The sequence below is a fragment of the Corylus avellana genome, chromosome 9, assembly GCF_965113065.1.
Source record: "Corylus avellana chromosome 9, dhCorAvel1.hap1.2, whole genome shotgun sequence".
NCBI classification, from domain to species: domain Eukaryota; kingdom Viridiplantae; phylum Streptophyta; class Magnoliopsida; order Fagales; family Betulaceae; genus Corylus; species Corylus avellana.
The window spans coordinates 3,180,189-3,199,805 of NC_142498.1; the positions used below are offsets into that span (position 1 = coordinate 3,180,189).

At 33.3% G+C, this 19,617-nt stretch overlaps 1 protein-coding gene across 2 annotated transcripts; it reads left to right on the top strand.

Annotated features, from left to right (window-relative positions):
- The first annotated feature begins 13,210 nt into the window (after window positions 1-13,210).
- Window positions 13,211-19,255, top strand: LOC132189267 (TPX2 (targeting protein for Xklp2) protein family). Of its 2 annotated transcripts, none has more exons than XM_059603926.2 (9): window positions 13,211-13,539; window positions 14,486-14,750; window positions 14,832-15,074; window positions 15,214-15,254; window positions 15,502-15,570; window positions 15,700-15,799; window positions 15,890-15,961; window positions 16,047-16,157; window positions 18,310-19,255. In XM_059603926.2, exons 2-9 carry the CDS (start codon window positions 14,499-14,501, stop codon window positions 18,832-18,834), a joined length of 1,413 nt encoding a protein of 470 aa, XP_059459909.2. In that variant the 5' UTR covers window positions 13,211-13,539; window positions 14,486-14,498; the 3' UTR covers window positions 18,835-19,255. The 2 variants fall into 2 exon arrangements, with proteins under 2 accessions (XP_059459909.2, XP_059459910.2); XM_059603927.2 differs by having other exon boundaries at window positions 13,213-13,539; window positions 18,313-19,255.
- Window positions 19,256-19,617: the final 362 nt, after the last annotated feature.

Consider the following 19,617-nt stretch of genomic DNA (forward strand, 5'->3'; position numbering starts at 1 on the left):
GATCAGGAGGGGGGCTGGGTGAAGGAGGGGACCGGGTGAGGGGGAAGGAGGCTGCGTGAAGGAGAAGGAGAGACTAAACAAATAAAATCAAAATTTAACTATTACCCTAATAAAAAACGGCGTCATTTTGCTCTTGGTTTTTTTTTAAAAAAAAAATCCAACAAGGGCATTTTCGTAACTTAACCCTAATAAAACGGCGTCGTTTCGTGGTTCCTGTCTAGACTAATAGTTTTGACTAACGGAGGGGCCAAAATGTAACTGTTTGGTAGTTTGGGGGGCTACTTTATGACTTTTGGAACATCAGGGGGCAAAATCGCAAACGGCTGGTAGTTTGGAGGGCTTTTTTATATTTTCCCTTTTTTTAATAAAGAAAAAAAAAAGAGTGGTCAAGGTGTGTAAGAATTCATGTCGGAGTGTTGCCGAAGGAAGTTGTGGCACTGCTGTGGATTTGAATGGCCGGAGGAAGGTGTAGCTTTGCCGGTGGATTTGGTTTGACGGATTAAACTGTTTTTTTTTTTTCTTTTTTTTTTTTTGGAAATCAATCGAAATAAAGAATAAGAAACATAAAAGAAAATTGCAATCCAAGATCTAACAATTGGCGTTAACCTATTTGCTCTGATACCATGTAAGAGCATTCCCAGCAGACTCCCTATAAGGGAGTCTATTCCCTAAATTTAGGGAATATGTCCAAAAAATCACAAAAAACCTCCCACAGCAGATTCTCTATATGGTTCCTTAAACCATCCGCTGCTACAGTTGAACCCAATGTTTGGAGTTCTACTGTAGCAGTCCATATGATTATTATAATCATAAAAAAAAAAAAAGCACTCTCTCTCCTCTCGCATCTTTTTATGCACTTCTCCATTATTTTTGTCCGTTCTTCTTCTTCGTCCTCTTTGTCTTCTGCACTTCATCTGGACACAAGCCATTTGAAGATTGCAAAAGAACCCAGATAAAAAAAAAAACCTAGTAGATTGCAAAAATCAACCATAGAAACCAAAAAAGAAGACAGTAGATTGCAATAAAAAAAAAAAAAAATAGAAACCAAAATCAACTATAGAAATAGAAACCCAGTAGATTGCTTGCTGGTTCTATAAATTTGGCCCCTGCCGCCCCATGTCTCAGCTTCCACCAGCTCCAGATTTCAATTCCATGGCTTCCCATCTGAAGGAGGAGGGGTTGGAGAAGATGGAGGTGCAACTACTTCCAAGAGCCATAGCCAACCAGAGAAGCGGCGCAGGGACAAGATTAATGTACAACTTTCAACTCTTAAGGAAACTAATTCCAGTAGATTGCAAAAATCAACCATAGAAACCAAAAAAGGTAGATTGCAAAATAAATAAAAAATAGAAACCAAAATCAAAATCAAAATCAAAACCCATCAAGAAACCAAAATCATTGTAGCTTACTTGCTGGTTGTTCCTCTTGATCTATGCTTGCTGGTCTGTGGGGGGATGAGAGTGAGGCAGAGAGTGAGATCGAGAAAGAGAGAGAGGTGCGGCTGGGGCGAAAGAAAAGAAGGAGATGAAAGTGAAGAAGTCAGGGAGAAAAAGAAGACGGAGATGAGAGAGATGGAAAGAAAAAGAAAAATGTTTTTAGAATAAAAGAAAATATTATTTTAATAAAATAAATAAATATTTTAATGATATAGGGAATGATTAAGGGAAGCTATTGGGGCATATTTTAACATAGGGAAGCAAAAAGTAGGTTGAATCCTTAAATATAGGGAAAACGACGAGGAAGCTGCTGGGAATGCTCTAAGAATTTATAATGCGGAAATAATAAAGCGGAATAATAAGATAAAGATGACATAGAGATTCGATCTATGACCTACATCCACAAGATCAAGCCCTAAGGCTGCATTAAGCTCTTATTTCTCTGAGTAATATTTACAATATAACATGCTCCTATTTATAGGAGAATCATATTAGATACAAATAGACTTCTATTCTACCTTGGTTAGTTAGGTGATAGTTTTTAACTATTCAACTGAAACTCAATGATAATCTTCAAGTGTAAGTCAGTAATAATCTTATACTGTGACTATTATTTTTGAACTCTCCATGGTATACTCTAACAAGGTGGCTATGTAGCCAATCTCAGTGGCTACGTGGCCAATCTCAGTGGCCACCCTAATATTTTTTTTAATGTTTTAAATAATAAGATAGTTCTTACCTTTGTAAAAGCTAAGCACACGTTTTGTCAAAATATTCATACAAGAGAAAAATACAGATGAATAAAATGTGTTTTGTGTTATTTGTTAATGTATTTGTTTCGACGAGCCGCCCCTTTCCTAGCTACATCTCAACCCCCCACACCTACCTTTCATTCCCTTCCATTTTACTTCCTACTTACCTCTCTTTTTTCAATTTCCAAAAAGTCACATTAAAAAAGGTAAATAAATCTTATAAAAGCCACACCAAACCACATATTGGTTAATACTGTCCTCATATTTCATTTTCCTCAAACAAATATCAACAAGGCTGAAGCACAAATCCAATGCAAGTCCTTTGGAAGTTCTTTCAAGCAGTTGCTTTCAGCCATTGTAGGGCCTGGTTCACAGCTTGAAATGACCCAAAAAACTGAAATGAAAAGACATAGAAATGAAGGAAAAACATGAGGGCATTACAGGAAGACCCTCCCAAAGGATAAGGAATATTGGTACTAAACAACAATATATGTCCAAAGACAAATATGTTTGTGGGTCAAGCCTAAATAACTCAACTTTGATGTCATAATCTTTGGCTTTGAGCCAATATTCTGCCACCAACCAGAAAAGATTATAGGAGGAAAATAATTAAGAATTCATAATCTAGGTTGTCTAGCTCAGCATTCTTATTTTAGTTTTTTTTTTTTTTTTTTTTTTTTCACCAGTTCTTGGGAATCAATCACAATTTCTGCACATGGGATTCCTGCAGCAGAGTTGAGCAAAAAAGCAAGATATTATCTGGGAAGAAGAAGAAGAAGAAGATTAAAGAAATGTAAAGATTTTTCATGGGATTATCTTCTTTTGCATGCAACAGCAAGAAAGACGGTGAAGGGGGTCCTTATAGTGACGTATGCCTTCATCTTTTTCTCACTAATCCAAATCTATGAATTTCTTATCCTTCACCTTTTTCTTTTAGGAATATCTGTTTCTCTGATGTTATTATTTTAATTTTTCCTCTTTTTGTTTGTTTCTTTGTTTTTGTTTTTTTTTCTTTAAAGCAACTTCATCTTTATACTCAAGCGAAATATACCTCCAAAGAAATTTTACTCCATTATTGCTAGGAGTATTACATTTTTTACTACAATAACACGTTTGGAACCGACATAATGGTTTATATGGCATTTATCACGTCATCAACAAAACAACTAAAATTCTACCACGTTAGTTTGTAAAAATATCTTACTAAAAGCGGTAGTATTCCAATTTTTTTTTTTTTTTTTTAAAAAAAAAAATAAATAAATTTATGGGTTAAGGTTAATAAATTTCTTACAAACTGACGTGATAGTTTACGTGACACTTATGTATATTGTCAAATCAACCACTAAAATATCAAATTTTATTACTTAATTTCTTTTCACTCATATCGTGCCGCGTGTAGCTGAACTCTCGCGTGAGTTTTTAAAAGAATTACAATAAAAGTTATAATACTTCAAATATTTTCTAAAAAAATAAAAATTTACAAAAACAACAAGAGAGAATAAGAGAATAGAAGTAGAAAATTAGGAATTCCTCATACATTTTCGTTTATAATATTTTCTTAGCCCTCATTGAAAAATATGAAGAAGAAGAGGAGCAATTGGACAAGAGAATGTTATGGGCAGGGTACCCCAGCAATCACCTCATGAGGGGGTGACCAAGTGTGGAGCTTCAAATGTGGGCAACATATTTTCACTTGTCTCTTTCAATTATATTCCAAAAACCCTACAAAATAAATAAAAGAAAAACAGAAAACTTTCCCGTGTATATGACGATTCAAGTGAAATAAAAATGAATTATTTTATGATCAAAATTTTATATTTAATTAATTATATTTAACGATATATATGATGTCACATCATTAGGTGACATTATATATATTATTAGATAGATAACATAAAATCTTAAGCTTGGATTTATTAGCTAGCTAGGCACCAAAAACATGCATGCCCTTTGAATTTAAGGCCAACGACCTCAAACAAGCCACGTGTTGGAAGCCAATCAGGATTGAGTTTGGACCCTCTCCGCACGTGCAAACGCTAAGAAATGTTTGGGAAACAAAACCGAGGGGAACGTGCATTTGTCAGTTGCCATGCACCTTTGCTTCCTCGTGCCTCCTCATACTCATTCACCCTCTTGCTTTCTCACGTGCTCCCTCTCTTCAACTACTCTTAAATTTCTCTCATTTTTATTTTCCTTTTATACCAAAAACAGAAACATATATATATATATAATTTTGTTCTTGGATTTGTGTCCTTTTATAGATGAGATTTATCTGAGAAATTCAACACTTCCAATATTTAGGCCGTTTGGTTTGAGAAATAATATACCTCCGGAATGGAATGGTTATCCCCATAGAATAATAATTATTTTGTTTGGTAAAGGTTTATTCTTAAGAATAGATTCTTGAGGGAATCACTAATTCCTTATACACAAAAATAACTATTTATCTAAAAAATGAGAGGAATAGTTATTGCTTAAGGAATAAAATACTTAAAAAAAAGTAAAATATATATATATATATATATATATATATATATATATATTTTACTTTTTTTTAAGTATTTTATTCCTTAAGCAATAACTATTCCTCTCATTTTTTAGATAAATAGTTATTTTTGGGTATTTGTGAAAAAATGTATTATATTCCTTAATAAATAACTATTACTCTCATTTTTTAGATAAATAGTTATTCTTTTGTGCAAGGAATTAGTGATTTTCACAATAATATCTATTTCTAAGAATAAACCACTAAAAAAGAAGAAGTAAAATATGAAAATTAAAGTGGGTGGCCGACCACACATTGGTCACACCAACCCCAGACACCTCACGGGACCACCCCTAGGTGTTTGGGGGTGCTGCAACCACCCCCGTGGCATCTAGGGGTGGCTACGGCCACCTCGATGGCACCGGGGGTGGTGCAACCACCCCAGACCACTTTTGTGGCCACCCACTATTTTTTAGGTTTTTTTTTTTTTTTAAATTTTCTAATTTGAATTAAAAATAATAATGTGTAGGTTTTTAATAATTTTGATTTAATTCAAATTAAACCTTGTGTGTTGTTACCAAACTAAAGAATATGAATAACTATTCCATTCAATTATTCTCTATTCTCACTGATAACTATTCAATTTCCTAATGAAAATTGGAATACGTATTTCTCAAATCAAACGAAGCCTTAATTAAAATATAGTAAGTGATGGAGTCGAAATTCGAATTCGTAACATCTATTATTATACCGTATTAAGCTTATGAGAAAAAAATGGACTTAATTATTTATAATAATATTTTAACATTCTCATTCATTTAATGGACATCTTGGATAAGATTTTCAAAGAGTCATATTTATCTTTGTTTTTTTTTTTTTTTAATCAGTTTTATTTTTCTCCACCCACTTTTTATCTTCTAAATTGTCATGATCATTAATGGCTTTGATATTTATAGTCACAAATAAAATAACTGCTATGAGATAATCAACTAGTCTAAAGATAACAATTGTCCATTTAGCAAAAGTCTTATCTTCTTAACCAACTTTGCTTTAAAGCATTTATGTCTTATGATGTAGGTTATGAAGTTTATTAAGCAAACCAATTGGTATGCTTAGACTGAAAACTACCTAATTTAGTCTATGCAACCATAATGGAAGTATATTCGAAGTCAAGAAAACACTACCTCTCAAGAACAAACCTTTATTAAAGTTCAAGAAATAGTTACTTATTTGTCCATGTCTTCCTTCCTCCTGAGTCCATTCCATAAATACTAGCACTGAGTTTTGCCGACAAGGAAATGCCAAGCTAGTCAATGTTTTATTTATGAAATGTGTTGGGTGTCATTTTCTTACATATTTCGTATATTATTTTTTAAAGGACACAAATTTTTTTCAAACTAATTTGAAAGAACCTACTATAATAAGTGATAAATGCTTTTTAAAATATTTTAGTAGTTATTTATTACAATTTCACTAATTTAGGAAACCAAACACTAATTTTTTAGAAATTCAAAAATGTTGAATGGCATTTGTCACCTATTAAAGTAGATTGAAGGAAATTTCATCCAAACTAGTTTGGAGGAAATTTGTGTTCTTTTTTAAATTCACAATTGAATATGTACAACTCACGTGCAAGTTTCACATATTTAATGGTTGATTTATATATATATTTTGAATGTAGATGGATAAGAGATGTGTAGGATAATGAAATAAAATAAACATTTTCTCTTTATTTTATTTTAGGATACTAGAATATGGTCAAAATGAAATTAACAAAGAAAATGGACAAAAACAACAACAACGACCATAAATGACATGGCTCCTTAATTTCCTCCTGTGTTTTAGGTTGCCAAAAAAAACACATTTCTGCTCATGGTTGCCAAAACAGGACTTGACTTAACCATGGTCAGGTTTTTAATTTATGAAGTTACTTTTGTGTGCTAATAAAAATAATAATTATTGAGGTCAAATTCGTACTAAATAGTAAATACATGCAGTGAATAACTAGTAGGTCCGACTCAATTTATTTGCCTAACCACCCTTTCTCTTTTGTCAAATTTCTACTCTCCAATTTAAGTTTCAGCGCGAGTGACTGCACCACCATTAATAGGAATAACTTAATTCTCCTAAAATCATGAATAATAATTCTTCTAAAAATTGGGGGAATAGGTATTTCATTAATAATGGAATAGTTCTAAAAATAATATTCTAAAAAAGCCATTTGTTATTCTCATTCCATTCTCCATTTCCCCCTCTTAGGTGGCCGGCCACCGCAATCGAACCTCTGGTGGTTGCTTCAACCACTTTTCAATTTGCCATTTGGTGGTCGTAGCCACCAAATCGGTGCTCACCGCTAGCCACTGTCCGACCTTTTCAATTTTTGGCCACAACTCGAAACAGCCCAGCACATACTACTGACAACGACATTCGACTGTCCTCCGCCAACATCGACTACCGTTTGCTACCATCCCTTGTGGCCCTCCGCTATTTTAGTCACTGCTCGACTTAATTCATTGTCTGCCACCTTAGTAGTGGAATGAGGTGACAGTAGCTGAAGACGATAGAGAGCTGCATGGGACATCAACAATTAGTGGCTTGGTGGCATGAGACGCAAAGGACCTCCGAATATGGTTGTTGGTGGTAGTTCACGTTGGACGACGATGGGCTAAGGTGGGTGGTGGTTGACAGTTGGCGAGGTTGGGTGGTGGCTAGTGGTGGCCGGGCTAAGCGATGGCTGATGATGAGCTCTAATCTAAAGCTCTGACCACCCCCATGCAGTCATTGGTAGGGGTGTCAAGGCGGTTAGTAGATTTCACTAACCGCAACCGCTAACCGTTAGGCGGTTAGCAGTTAGTGAAATAAATAACCGCCCGCTAACCGCTTTTTCAAAATTGGGTTTTTTTTTGGGCTTTTTGGGCTTTCTTTAGGGCTTTTTGGGCGTTTTTTTGCTTCTTCTTTTTGGTCTTTTTTGTATTTTTAGTGTCTTCTTGGGCCCAATTGCTATAAAAAGAGTTCATATTGAAAAATCAAAAATATTTGACCCAAAATTTACATTTACTTGTACTTTTAAAAAATTTCCTTAAATATTAAATCATAACCGGTTAACTTTTTTCTCATTAAATTATATCATATGATTAATTATTTAAATTATTATCATATTTACTTATAATCTTTTTTCTTTGAATTGAACTTAATATCTAATGGTAAATGGTAATGTTCAAACTCCTAAATCCTAAATTCCTAAAGTATCTAATAATGCTTTAATTAAATTGTAGTTATAAGTAATATATTGTTTAATTCAATTGAATCAATTGTGATTATCATTGTACATGAATCATATGATTAACTTGTAGACTTATGACTTATGAGTTATGTCATATTATATATATATTATTTATTATTATATAATCATATGATTTAATGATCAAGTCATCATGCAATATAATCATATCAATTATAGTGATAATATATAAATTACTAAAATTATAATGATAATACATTAATACTTAAATTGTGTTTATAAGTAACACATTGGTCATTGTTTAATCCAATATCAATTACTTAATTTGATATTATACAAATCATATCATCATTGTACATTAATAATATGATTCACTTGAAGTTTTGAATAAAGTATTTGAATTATCATTGAATCATATGATTAAGTATTGATATTATACATTTATATTATTTATATGCATATGTAAACTTATATAGACTTATAACATATACAGACTTATAAGTTTATAATATACATTCGAAATAAGTCTCTAGATATTTAATTGTTGTATTAGTATGAATTGATATATTTATGAGTTATGTCATATTATATATGTATAATTTGTTATTATATAATCAAATGATTTAATGATCAATTGATCATGTGATATAATCATATAAATTATAATAATAATATATTAATACTCAAATTGTAATTTAATGATCAAGTGATTATATGATATAATCATATAAATTATAGTGATAATATATTAATACTCAAATTGTGATTTAATGATCAAGTGATTATGTTATATGTATAAATTTATAATTATAATTATAAAAATATATTATATAAAAAGGCGGTTAGCGGTTATGGTTAGTAAACCCAATAACCACTAACCGCTAGACGGTTCTAGCGGTTAGGCGGTTAGCGGTTAATACGGTTAAACGGTTAAGCGGTTAGCGGTTATAGCGGTTAGCAACCGCCCGCATTGACACCCCTAGTTATTGGGGGTGGCACTAACTAAAAGAATAAAAGTGTTGTTCTTGTGTTGTTTTTAGGGAACCCTACTCAAACTAACTTTCGATTTGCAATGTCTCACCCCCTCCTTTGAACTAAACTACTAAAGATTGCATCTACCTTTCCCCAAAACTACAACAAACGTGCAATGTCCCCCAAATGACAAAATTACCCTTAATAAAATTTAAATTTTCATTTTTTTTTTTTTTGGGAATTTCTATAAGTATTTTTGTCTTATTGAAAAACTTTAAGAGCATTTTTGTCTTTTTTGAGATAATGGGTACATTACAAATTGAATGTTAGTTTGTGGAAGTATGTATATTTTTTTCTTTATATTTTAAGAAATTCAGTCGAAATATGATTAAGAAATTTGATCAATATTCTTATAATGTTATTATCAAATGAATGAATACTATTTGTAAATAATAATAATAATAATAATAATAATTATTATTATTATTATTATAGGGTACCAAACATAAGATTGATGAATGATGAAAATTTTTGTTTTCGTGAGCAAAATGAAGGTTAAGTTTGAACTAATCAAAGGGAAGTTTGGTTGTCGTTACAGGCAGGTTCATACACTGCAATTTCCACTAAAAACATTAAATGCATGTTCTCGTGTCGCGCCTGGAGGACGTGTTCACTCATCAGAGCATCCAATGGTGTCCCGGAAAACATGCTGTTTTCTTCCGGCCGGCCGACAACAAACCTTAATTGGTCGGTTTGTCACCGCCACCTCATTCTTTCCCTTTCACTACTACTAGTGCCCATTTACAAATTTTCCTTTTCTTTTTTTCTTTTTTTAATTTTTTTAATATTGATTGAAATTAAAATAATTATACATTATAGTATATGTAATTAGGAATCATAAAAATTATGCTTTTTTTTTTTCCTAATTAAAAAGGCAAGAGGCATTCTTTCCTTGACCTAATCTTATCAGGGCATTAATAAGATTCGTGGTAATTTACACTAATCAGACCTGAAGATTTTGTTATGGGATTTAAACTCATGTCTTAATCTATAGCATCATAATTTCTACACATTTAGTATATTTGATTGATCATCTTCCTCTTTGTTCTACCATAAATAGGTTAAGGATGGATATGTGTAGTGATGTAGATCGACATTGTAAAGTCTTTATCTTCTTCTTTTACTACGTACCTACACTGATGTAGAGTTCACCAACCTCTTTGAGTATTTGTAATCTTCTAATTAAATTTACTTTATAGCTTTCTTACAATTAAAGTATTCTTCACAATTAATTGCGGATCAACCATGGACGTGTACTTCCACCCTTCTCATTTCACTAACAGAGGGGGTAAATAAAAGGGTTGAAAAGTTTGATGAGTCAATTACGATTTTCTAAAATTCGAGAGGACATTGTAAGTTGAGTGATAGTTTAAGGAAGTAAGTATAATTTTCTTTTCCTAAAATCAAATTAATGTACACTCTGGATTTTGACATTGTTTAATGAGTGATGTTATGGGTATTATTACAAGTTTTTTACGAGCTGTCAAATTTTCTTGCTTAATTTTTCTATCTATATGACAACACGTGGCACTTATACGAACTGTCACATTAATTTGTACAAAAATATATAGTAAAAACTGTAGTACCCAAACATTTTCTTTGGTTAGTTAATTATCTCTAGTGTTAATTTGACTTATAATTAAAGGGCACCTAATAAAAACACATTCACTAGCACATGGTTAGTAATTTAGACAGTAAATATGAGAGAGCTTTTGCAGGGTCTACTTGCTCAAACAAATCTCAAGCAACTTGACCCAGCTGAAACAAGATCCTCTCCATTTCAAATGAACCGGATAATATTCAGTTAGTTATAGTAGAAGTGAAAAGATAAAAATATCCATAAACTATAACTAACTGAATATTATCTAATTTATTTGAAATGGAGAGATACTAATTCGAATTATTAACAAACTAAACAAACAACTGTTGAGAATCAGGATCCAAATTTGAATATGGTCGTTTCTTATTTATTTAAGGTGCCATGTTATTAAAAAAATAAAAAATAAAAAATGTAACTTGAAAAGTACATCACTCTCATTAGCTGTTTCATTAAATTGTCAGTATACTTTTTTCTTTTTTTGCCGTTGATACTTAACTGTTTATTACGACGACCCACAGTTGATTAGGTGGCAAGTGGTCGTGTTTTGATTGAAGCCCATCTTTTTTCGTTAACGTGAATTTACATTATTCTTGGGCTCCACAGTTACTCATATTCTAAATTTCACCCTTATTTTCCATTTATTATCAATTGTTCCCAAAAACCACCTTACGTCCTTACCCTTATCCAGTTATCCCTAACCAAAAGTCAACCTAAAAAGGTGTAATACGTAAAAAATAATAGTTTTTTTTTAAAAATAGTAATTCAAAACTCTCCGTACTTTTCTGAATTTTATCGTTTAGACCTTAGTTTTTCAATTTTATCAATTTAAGACCTGACCTTACAAAGATTATAAATATAAACTTCTGTAGAAGTTTCCAAATTCTTTTAATACGTAAAAAATAGCATAAACAATACTTTTATTATGTCATTCTCATTAAATTTTTTAAAAATAATAAAAAAAGCAATACTATATACTCAACTCTCGTCACATTTTTATATAATTAAGTTGATATGACAATACCTATAAACCTTTGGATCAGCCATTTTAAAAGAAGAAAAAAAATTTCAAGATTTATGAGTATTACCAAATTAGCTCAATTGTATAATAGTAGAATTAATAGTTAAATATTTAACATTACTAAAAAAAAAAAAAAAAAAAAAACCCACCAAAAGGGCCACCTCTCAATTGAAGGGCGGTTGTGAGCCACCCCTCTATTAGGGCAACCATCCCATTAGAGGGTTGGCTCATAGTCATTATGTTTTTATTATTTTTTTTTAATTTTTTTTTAAAAATTATTTAATAGAAATGTCATAATAACATTTTTCACATTATTTTTATTATTATTAGAGAAAAATGGACAAAAGTCTTAAATTTGCCAAATTAAAAACTGAGTCTTAAAAGATTAAATTGAGAATAATAATGTTATTCTTCGCACCCATGTATTATATTCATTTTTCATTAGTTAATGTGATACGTTTTAAGTGACTGATATGAAAAATTACTTAAAACACACTACGTTAACTAGCATAAAATAGATGTGAAAATAATAATTAAAAAAACAAACGTTGAGGGATTCTAAAGATGTTTTTCCTTTTCTTTTTTTTTATTATTAATTTTCGTCTTGATGGTTATGCTTACCCAATCTAAAGATAATTAGTGCCTGAACTTAATTTTATTAGGTTTTGGAAGTGACAGCAGTTAATCTTTTATTTAATATATGATTTTCTTTTAAATCATAGGATATAAAATACAATTTCACAAAATCTTGTATCCTACCCCGGCAAAAAAAAAAAAAAAAAATGGTACACCACACTTAAAAATCTTACCAACATCTGTCTTAATTAAGTTTTAAGGATGCCCATAGTATATATTAAAAACTTTTTTAATCCAAGAGGTGGTTGACGGTAAGAAAAAACAAGTTATTCTATTTTTTTTTTTTAATTTCCTTACATTGTATTTCTTTTTTCAAATTATAATTCCATATATATTAGATCTTAAATTTAAGCAATTAATAGTTGGAATAAGATAAAATCTTCCTTCAATCTAGTTCATTAAACACACAAATATCATAAAGATAAATCCAAGGGTTCCTCCTAGTGTTCGCCTGATCCTACGTGAATATTATCTTTTAAAAAAATTATAAGTGATCCGTGTGGTAAGTTAAATATCCACGTAGGATCAAAAGAACATCAAGAGAAACCGTATCATTCCTCTATTAAAAATTAATGTAGAATCACATGCTCTATAGACACCAGCTTGAAAAAAAACCCCGTTTGTTAAAATTTTCTTATTCCGTATTTTATTTTTTATTATTAAAACAAAAACATTAGCAAACAGCTCAAAACACTCAAAATTGTTTTAAAACGCTTTATCAAACAAACAAACAAAAAATCCCTAAAATACATTAATCAACTTACCCTTTTCTGTTGCAACATATCTTAAAAAATAAAAAATAAAAAAAATAAAAGAAGAATAAAAACATAATTTATATATATATATACTAAACACATAAATTAAGGAACAATAATCTATTTCTGTAAATATTTGGTTTTTATTGGTTTTCAGAAAAAGTCGAGGAGAGAGTGGTAGTTATTTAACCGTGCGTATTTCCCTGAAAAATGGTATAACCGTATATTCCCCACCTAACCGTATATATCTGTCTCTCCAGGGAGAGTGACCCGACCTTGAAATGGATTTGAAACTCATTGGCGTGAAACACCTCTGAGCCTTCAATTTCTCCAAACTTTCAAATCCATAATTATTTAACGAAGAAAAAGAAAAAAAGAAAAAAAAAAAAAAAAAAAAAAAGAAAGGAAAATGAAAATTACCAAAAGTTTCAAAGTTTGAATCCGACAGATCCAGTTCGGATCCTCCGATCCGTTGTCAGCATCTTCATTACCCTCTCTATCTCTCTCGCGTAGATCTTTCAAGGCTTCTAGGCAAATCTGTGTGGCTAAATCAATGGAGATTTGATCATTGCACGCTTTTCGAGGTGAGGCGTTACGGTTTTGAAGTATCTTGCGCTTCCGTTTGGTTGCCGAGAAAATGAACGGAAGCGGAAGCAGGTTCTGAATCTAATGGTTTCTCTTGTGGTTGTTTTTTGTTTTCGAAAATCGAAGTCTGAGTAATCTAGACTGAGATTCGGAGTGTTGTTTTCTGTTATTTACTCTGCAAACGAGCAGTGAGTTGGTTTTTGTGAAGAAGATTTGTTACATGTTGGTGTATATAGTAGATCAATGTGAAATGATAGTCTTTTGTCTTCGGAAATGTGCTTGCGTTTTATGGTTGATTTGGAAATTAATTTTCTTTTACTGTATTTGATTTGCTTCTATCTTGCTTATTTGGCTTCGTTGTTTAATTGTAGAAGTTTCATCTGACGCGATTGATTGGTGTCTTAGTTGCGCCGCTAATTGGATATATATTGTTTGCTAGCCGAGAAAGTGGAGGAAAATAAAATATGAAATCAAGTTTAAAATTAGGTTTTTGTCCACTCGAGTCTCAAATTTTTGTACATCTTGCATTCTTCTTTTACTCTTCGCAGTGGCCAAGTGAGGTTAAATGGGTAGCTTGTACACTGATGTGGTGTATTGGTTTGTTATTAATGCCCCACTTTTTGAACTTATGTTTGTTTGTTAACAGAGACATCTAACGCATCATGATTACCACATGATCTGCTGGACAGAATTCACATATTTGATAGTTTGTGTGTTGGGTTTGAAAATTTAAACGATTTGTTTTTCAAGCATGATAGTGCGGGAGACACGAGCTCATAGATTCCATTTGGGAAGAGAAGATTATGCTAGATCTTTTTTAGGGTTATCAGCTTGGAGATTTCCTGTCGTATCTGTTTATCTTGTTTGCACCCTGTTGTTTTTGAGTTCTCCTAAATGTCCTCAATGCTTAAGCTTATACTTATATCTGTCTTTACATTTTTTTAGTATCCTTGGATTGATGGACTCAGAGAATCTTGTACCCATTGATGGGCTTGAGGCAAACCATCAGAATGGCGTGCACGAGCACCTTCCTGCTTCTGGAGAGGATGGTAATGTTCCAGATAATGTAAATGGGACTGTCAGTAAAAATTCAGGGACTGCAGTGCCAAATGGGAATTTAGAGAATGTTGTCAAATTGGATGGTGATGCAACTATTAACTCATCTACTGGGGAAATCAATGAGGGATCAAATGTTCCCTCCACGTCTAAGGTAGGCGGTTATTATTTTGTCTGGTTGGTTTGATAAATCAGCTCTTCTGATTTGAATTCAACCTGTGTGCCCATGCAATAGGACGGGGAAGTGAAACATGCAGATCATTCAAAGAAATTCAACCCTCATAAGGCTCAAGGCAAGAGCAAAAATGAGAAGCTCGCCAGCCTTAAAGGTGCTTCAGCAGCTTTGGTGATGAAGAGCAATGATGGAAAAGATGTTGACCAGACATCTACTTCAAATGGTTCAGTTGGTTTGAATTCGCGCCCAAAACAGCCTTCTAAAAGCAGCTCATTTAATGACAGGCAGGTTCAGTTAGCCAAGGTAATTTAGTGTCATGCTTTTGTAGCATGGCCTTAAGTTGATTCAGCATACTACTTGTATCACTTCATCTAGGTTGATTCTTCGTTACCATCTCTGTGGTTGCTGATAATCATTTTCACTCTGTATCTGCTTCTAACAGCAATCTGGAAAATCTGATGCAGTGTTGTCTGAAGTGGGCATGTATGTATTTCTTGCCCTTATGATTCATTTTCTTGTCTAAGCCTTATGCGTTGGAGCTGTCTTACTCCAAATTTACATTAATGTTGAGTTTGTGAGACAGGATGTAGGATGCTCTTGCTGACCATCTAGTTTGAAATGTTTGATTAATTTACTATTTTTCTTTTCTATTTTGATATTAATTTCCAATGAGGGTAATTGATAAGCTATTTTCTGTGGCGGTTTGTAAACTTTGATTTCCTGGATACAGGGATAAGGCAAAACTGAAGCCCTTGAAAAAAGGATCTGGTAGTAAAGTTGAAGACCCAGAACCTTCCTTGTATCCTTTGCTTTTCGAATGTGTTTCTCTTCTTCTGTGGTTAGAATAGGAATGTACTGGGCTTCGTTGACATTTATGGCTTATCATAACATACCGATATCTGTTTGTTTTTTCTTAATTACTTCATAGAAGTCCCACAGAAGTAGATGGCAAACCTCGCAAGGTCGGTGCACTTCCAAACTATGGCTTCAGCTTTAGGTGTGATGAACGAGCCGAGAAACGGAAAGAGGTTAATTTTGAACTTGTCCCTTCTTCAATTACTATGTCTTCTCCAGCTGCATCTATACTCATATATGTATACAACTATTATGTTGTGCAGTTCTACACTAAACTTGAAGAAAAGATTCATGCCAAGGAATTAGAGAAGAATAACTTGCAAGCCAAGTCCAAGGTGGTACTTTTGTAGATCTGTGGTAAAAATGCTGTTTGTATATGCTATATGTTCTCACTATGCCAGACTTTCTATTTCTTTGCAGGAAACACTAGAAGCTGAGATTAAGATGCTCAGGAAGAGTTTGACCTTTAAGGCAACACCCATGCCAAGCTTTTATCAGGAGCCTCCTCCTCCTAAGGTGGAGTTGAAGAAGGTAAGTTTTTATATTGTATGACAATGGTATCTAGCGTAAATCATTTTTTCTATCCATAACTTGAAACATGCCATTGTATGGCAATGTAATAACAAACTCACCAGCCTGTTTTGGTGTACATATTCAAGTTCCTTTGCATGGAGTAGTTGGGGCTTTTTGCTGCTGTTGGGTTTTCCACATTAACTGCTTATATATGAAAGATACTGATGGATTGAAATAAATTTTTCTTTTTGTGTGGTAAAATGATCATAGTATGAAGCTTGATACTGTTGTACATAGAAAAAGCTGGTTAATTCCAGCCTTTAGGACTGGATATTGGCACAAACAACATGTGATACCAGATACATTCTCTAGCTAAATTCTAGGGGCATGCTTGTTTGTATGATTTGTAAGACCTATACAAGCTTTTAAGTTGTTATATGTTTGTGTATTGTAACCTCAATGGGTTGACTCAGTGGTTGAACAGCTTGGAACTTTGAGTATGCTCCTCAAGGTCTTATGTTTGAAACCCACCGAGTGCAAATTGCTTCTTGGGGCCATTGGACTGGGGTTTCACCCCTTGAATTAATCAAGGTGCACTTGCGGTAAACTCCTTGCCGAGGGCCTGTGCACCCCTAGGATTAGTTGGAGCGAAGCTCCGGATACCCGGTGCCAAATAAAAAAAAAATGTTTGTGTATTGTTTCCCAAGTTGCTTTTTAAGGTTTGCAGTTGGGGACCCAGAAAAGGGGAAAAAACAAAAGCTATGTTTGCCAATGCACTGTATTCTTGTTCAATTAGAAGCACAAAACACTTACCCAAATACATTAACAATCATAACCAAAAGATTTGAGAGTAGGGTGTGCCTTGGATGCTAATTTTTTTTTATAAGTTCTCAATTTAGGATTGGACACTGAGCTTGTCAGGATAAGGTTGTGCTAGTTGCATTGCTTTTTTATTTTTTAATGACTGCCTTGTAATGGATAGCGCCAAATCTCATATAAGTTTCTCTATAAAGAGTCTCGGCTGGAGTACCTAATTAAGAGTGAAAGGCTCTGTTAGATTTTACAATAGAATTGGTGCTAGTAAAGGTAAATAGGATTCCATGGGTGTGTCTTCCTGTTTTTTAATATGCAAGACTTTCTGAACGTTTTCCTAGTTATCAGATGAAATTTGTAGCTGCTGACACAGGATTAATTTTGTAGGCCCCTTTGAACTGTTCCAAGTATTTTTGGCTCGCTCTTCTTTATTATAGTATTCTTTTTCTTTTCTTCTTGGCATGTTATTTATATGAAATGGATAGTATTGGTGTTGACATGTTATCAGATAGTATTGGTGTTGACATGTTATCAGATAGCATTTGTAACTGCTGACACAGGACCGTTGTTTTAGGCGCCTTTGAACTGCTCTAAGTATCTTTGGCTCTTTCATTCATTTTTATATTATTTATCTTTTCTTGTTGACATATTTATTATATAAATGCAATGATAGTATTGGGGCTGTATCTGGTGATTGTAAGTACCTTTTATTCCTGGCAACCTGTGTGTTAACATGTCAGATGTTCAATATAAGGATTCTTGAGGCACACAGTAACAGTCTGATCCCATTTTAGTTTTCGCTTTTGGAGTTATTATTTCTATTAATCCATGGCCTTATCAGTCTACTATAGCGCTATTATATTACTTCATATGGTTGCAAGAAGACATAAGAAAATTAAGTATAGATGTGGAACGTTATATCATTTTGATCCTTAACTGATGTAAGAATCTTCAGCCTACTATAAGTAATGCTGGAAGCATGAATAATGTTTGAATGGTTTATTTTCCTTAATTGAGATATTTCTTATCACTTATCCACCATTAAAACAATCAGCCAGGAGTTTGCTTGCGGACTTACTTTCCAGGGAATATCTTATTAGTACTTTGTCATGGTTCCAGACTATTATATTAACTTGCAAGTAGCAAATTTTTAGGCCATCTGGTTTGCTGCTTTATGTTTGTGAGTTTCCCTGTGGGTGGTTTTTTTCAAGGTATTTAATGGATACCTAATGTTAAATTTGATGATCTTATTTGCTGCCCCTATCTGCTATGTGGCAGAATCAATTATTTGCTGGTTTTCTTTTCAGTTTGCATGTGGGATTTTTATTCTATTGAAATTTCCTTTATTACTTTGAAGCAGATACCAACAACAAGAGCTAAATCTCCCAAGCTTGGCCGAAAGACTGAAGGGAACAGTGGCAGTGTTAGGACAGGTCGGCTAAGTCTGGATGAGAAGGTGTCCAAGGAAAACCCTGCCAGAGGTCTTTCTCCCATCCAACCAAAGAAGCCCCAAAGAAAGTCTCTTCCTAGACTGCCTTCTGAGAAGACCACTTCATCCAATGCAACAACTAATGCAGCAGAAAAGACCACATCATCAAAAGCTATACATGGGGAAAATACCGCCTTATCCCATGCAATGAATGAAAAAAAGACCGTCTTGCGCAACGCAACAAACGAAGAGAAGACTGCCATATCCAATGCAACAGATGAAGTGGAGATCGATGTATCCAGTGTAACAAATGGTTCTCCATCCATTGCTCAAGAGCAGGAGGAGGCAGTTCCCACAGCTGAGGCAGGTGAAACTCAGGCACATCAAGATTATGTGGTAGAAGAGCAGCCTCAATCCATCTTGATTCAAGAACCGACACCATTGGAGCATTAAAAAAAAAAATGCATCAATAGAATGGGATGTGCGCATACGGAGCCGTCTAGTTCCTGAAAATAAGAGGTTTAAGACCTGAATTATTTGACGATGAAGGCATCAAGGATTTTCATTATGGTTTGTGATGTCGTCCTGTCCATAGTCAGCAGCATTGGTCATTTTGTGTGCTTGCTTTCACGGTTGAGTTTGCATTCCAGCTTGCAGCACTGTGTATGTAACTATTTGTCAGGTTGTTGTTACTTTAATCTATAATTGTTCAAGAATGCGTTAGTTGCCTGGTCTTTGGAAATATTTAGGGAAAATTTTGGGAGAATTTGCCATTAGATATAGTTCAGGATGGAATATATTGTCCGTTTAAGCCTTTTCTGTTGAACAACTGGGGTATTATTGTTAACGGAGGCTGATTTTGTGTTGGGACTTTGACGACTGTTTCAACTTTTTCCTTGTTTTGCATCATTTATAAATCTCGCTACAAATAAAAAGGTGGGTTTTACTCATAGGATCCAAGCAAGGAATATGGTCCATTTCACTTTATTATTCATTTTCTTCTCTCTTTTCCCCCCTCCAATCCGAAAATTTGGGATCATTGTGGAAGGGGCATTGAACATGAAGAGTGTAGAAGTAGAACAAAGAAGAGATAAGTAGGGTCGGCAATCCGTCAATTCATCACGACCATAACATGAAATTAGCGAGTTAAGATTAAAGAGTTTAACTCGTTTAATTAAGTGAATTATAGTTTTATATCATGTCTTAACACAAATTAAATTTGATACGTAAGATTTA

What these genes read in the sequence shown, in the direction of transcription:
- LOC132189267 (XM_059603926.2), top strand. Translation starts at nt 14,499, where the DNA reads ATGGACTCAGAGAATCTTGTACCCATTGATGGGCTTGAGGCAAACCAT. An exon ending in ATGTTCCCTCCACGTCTAAG is followed by an intron (nt 14,751 to 14,831) that starts GTAGGCGGTTAT and finishes CCCATGCAATAG; the next exon opens with GACGGGGAAGTGAAACATGC. An exon ending in CTAAGGTGGAGTTGAAGAAG is followed by an intron (nt 16,158 to 18,309) that starts GTAAGTTTTTAT and finishes ATTACTTTGAAG; the next exon opens with CAGATACCAACAACAAGAGC.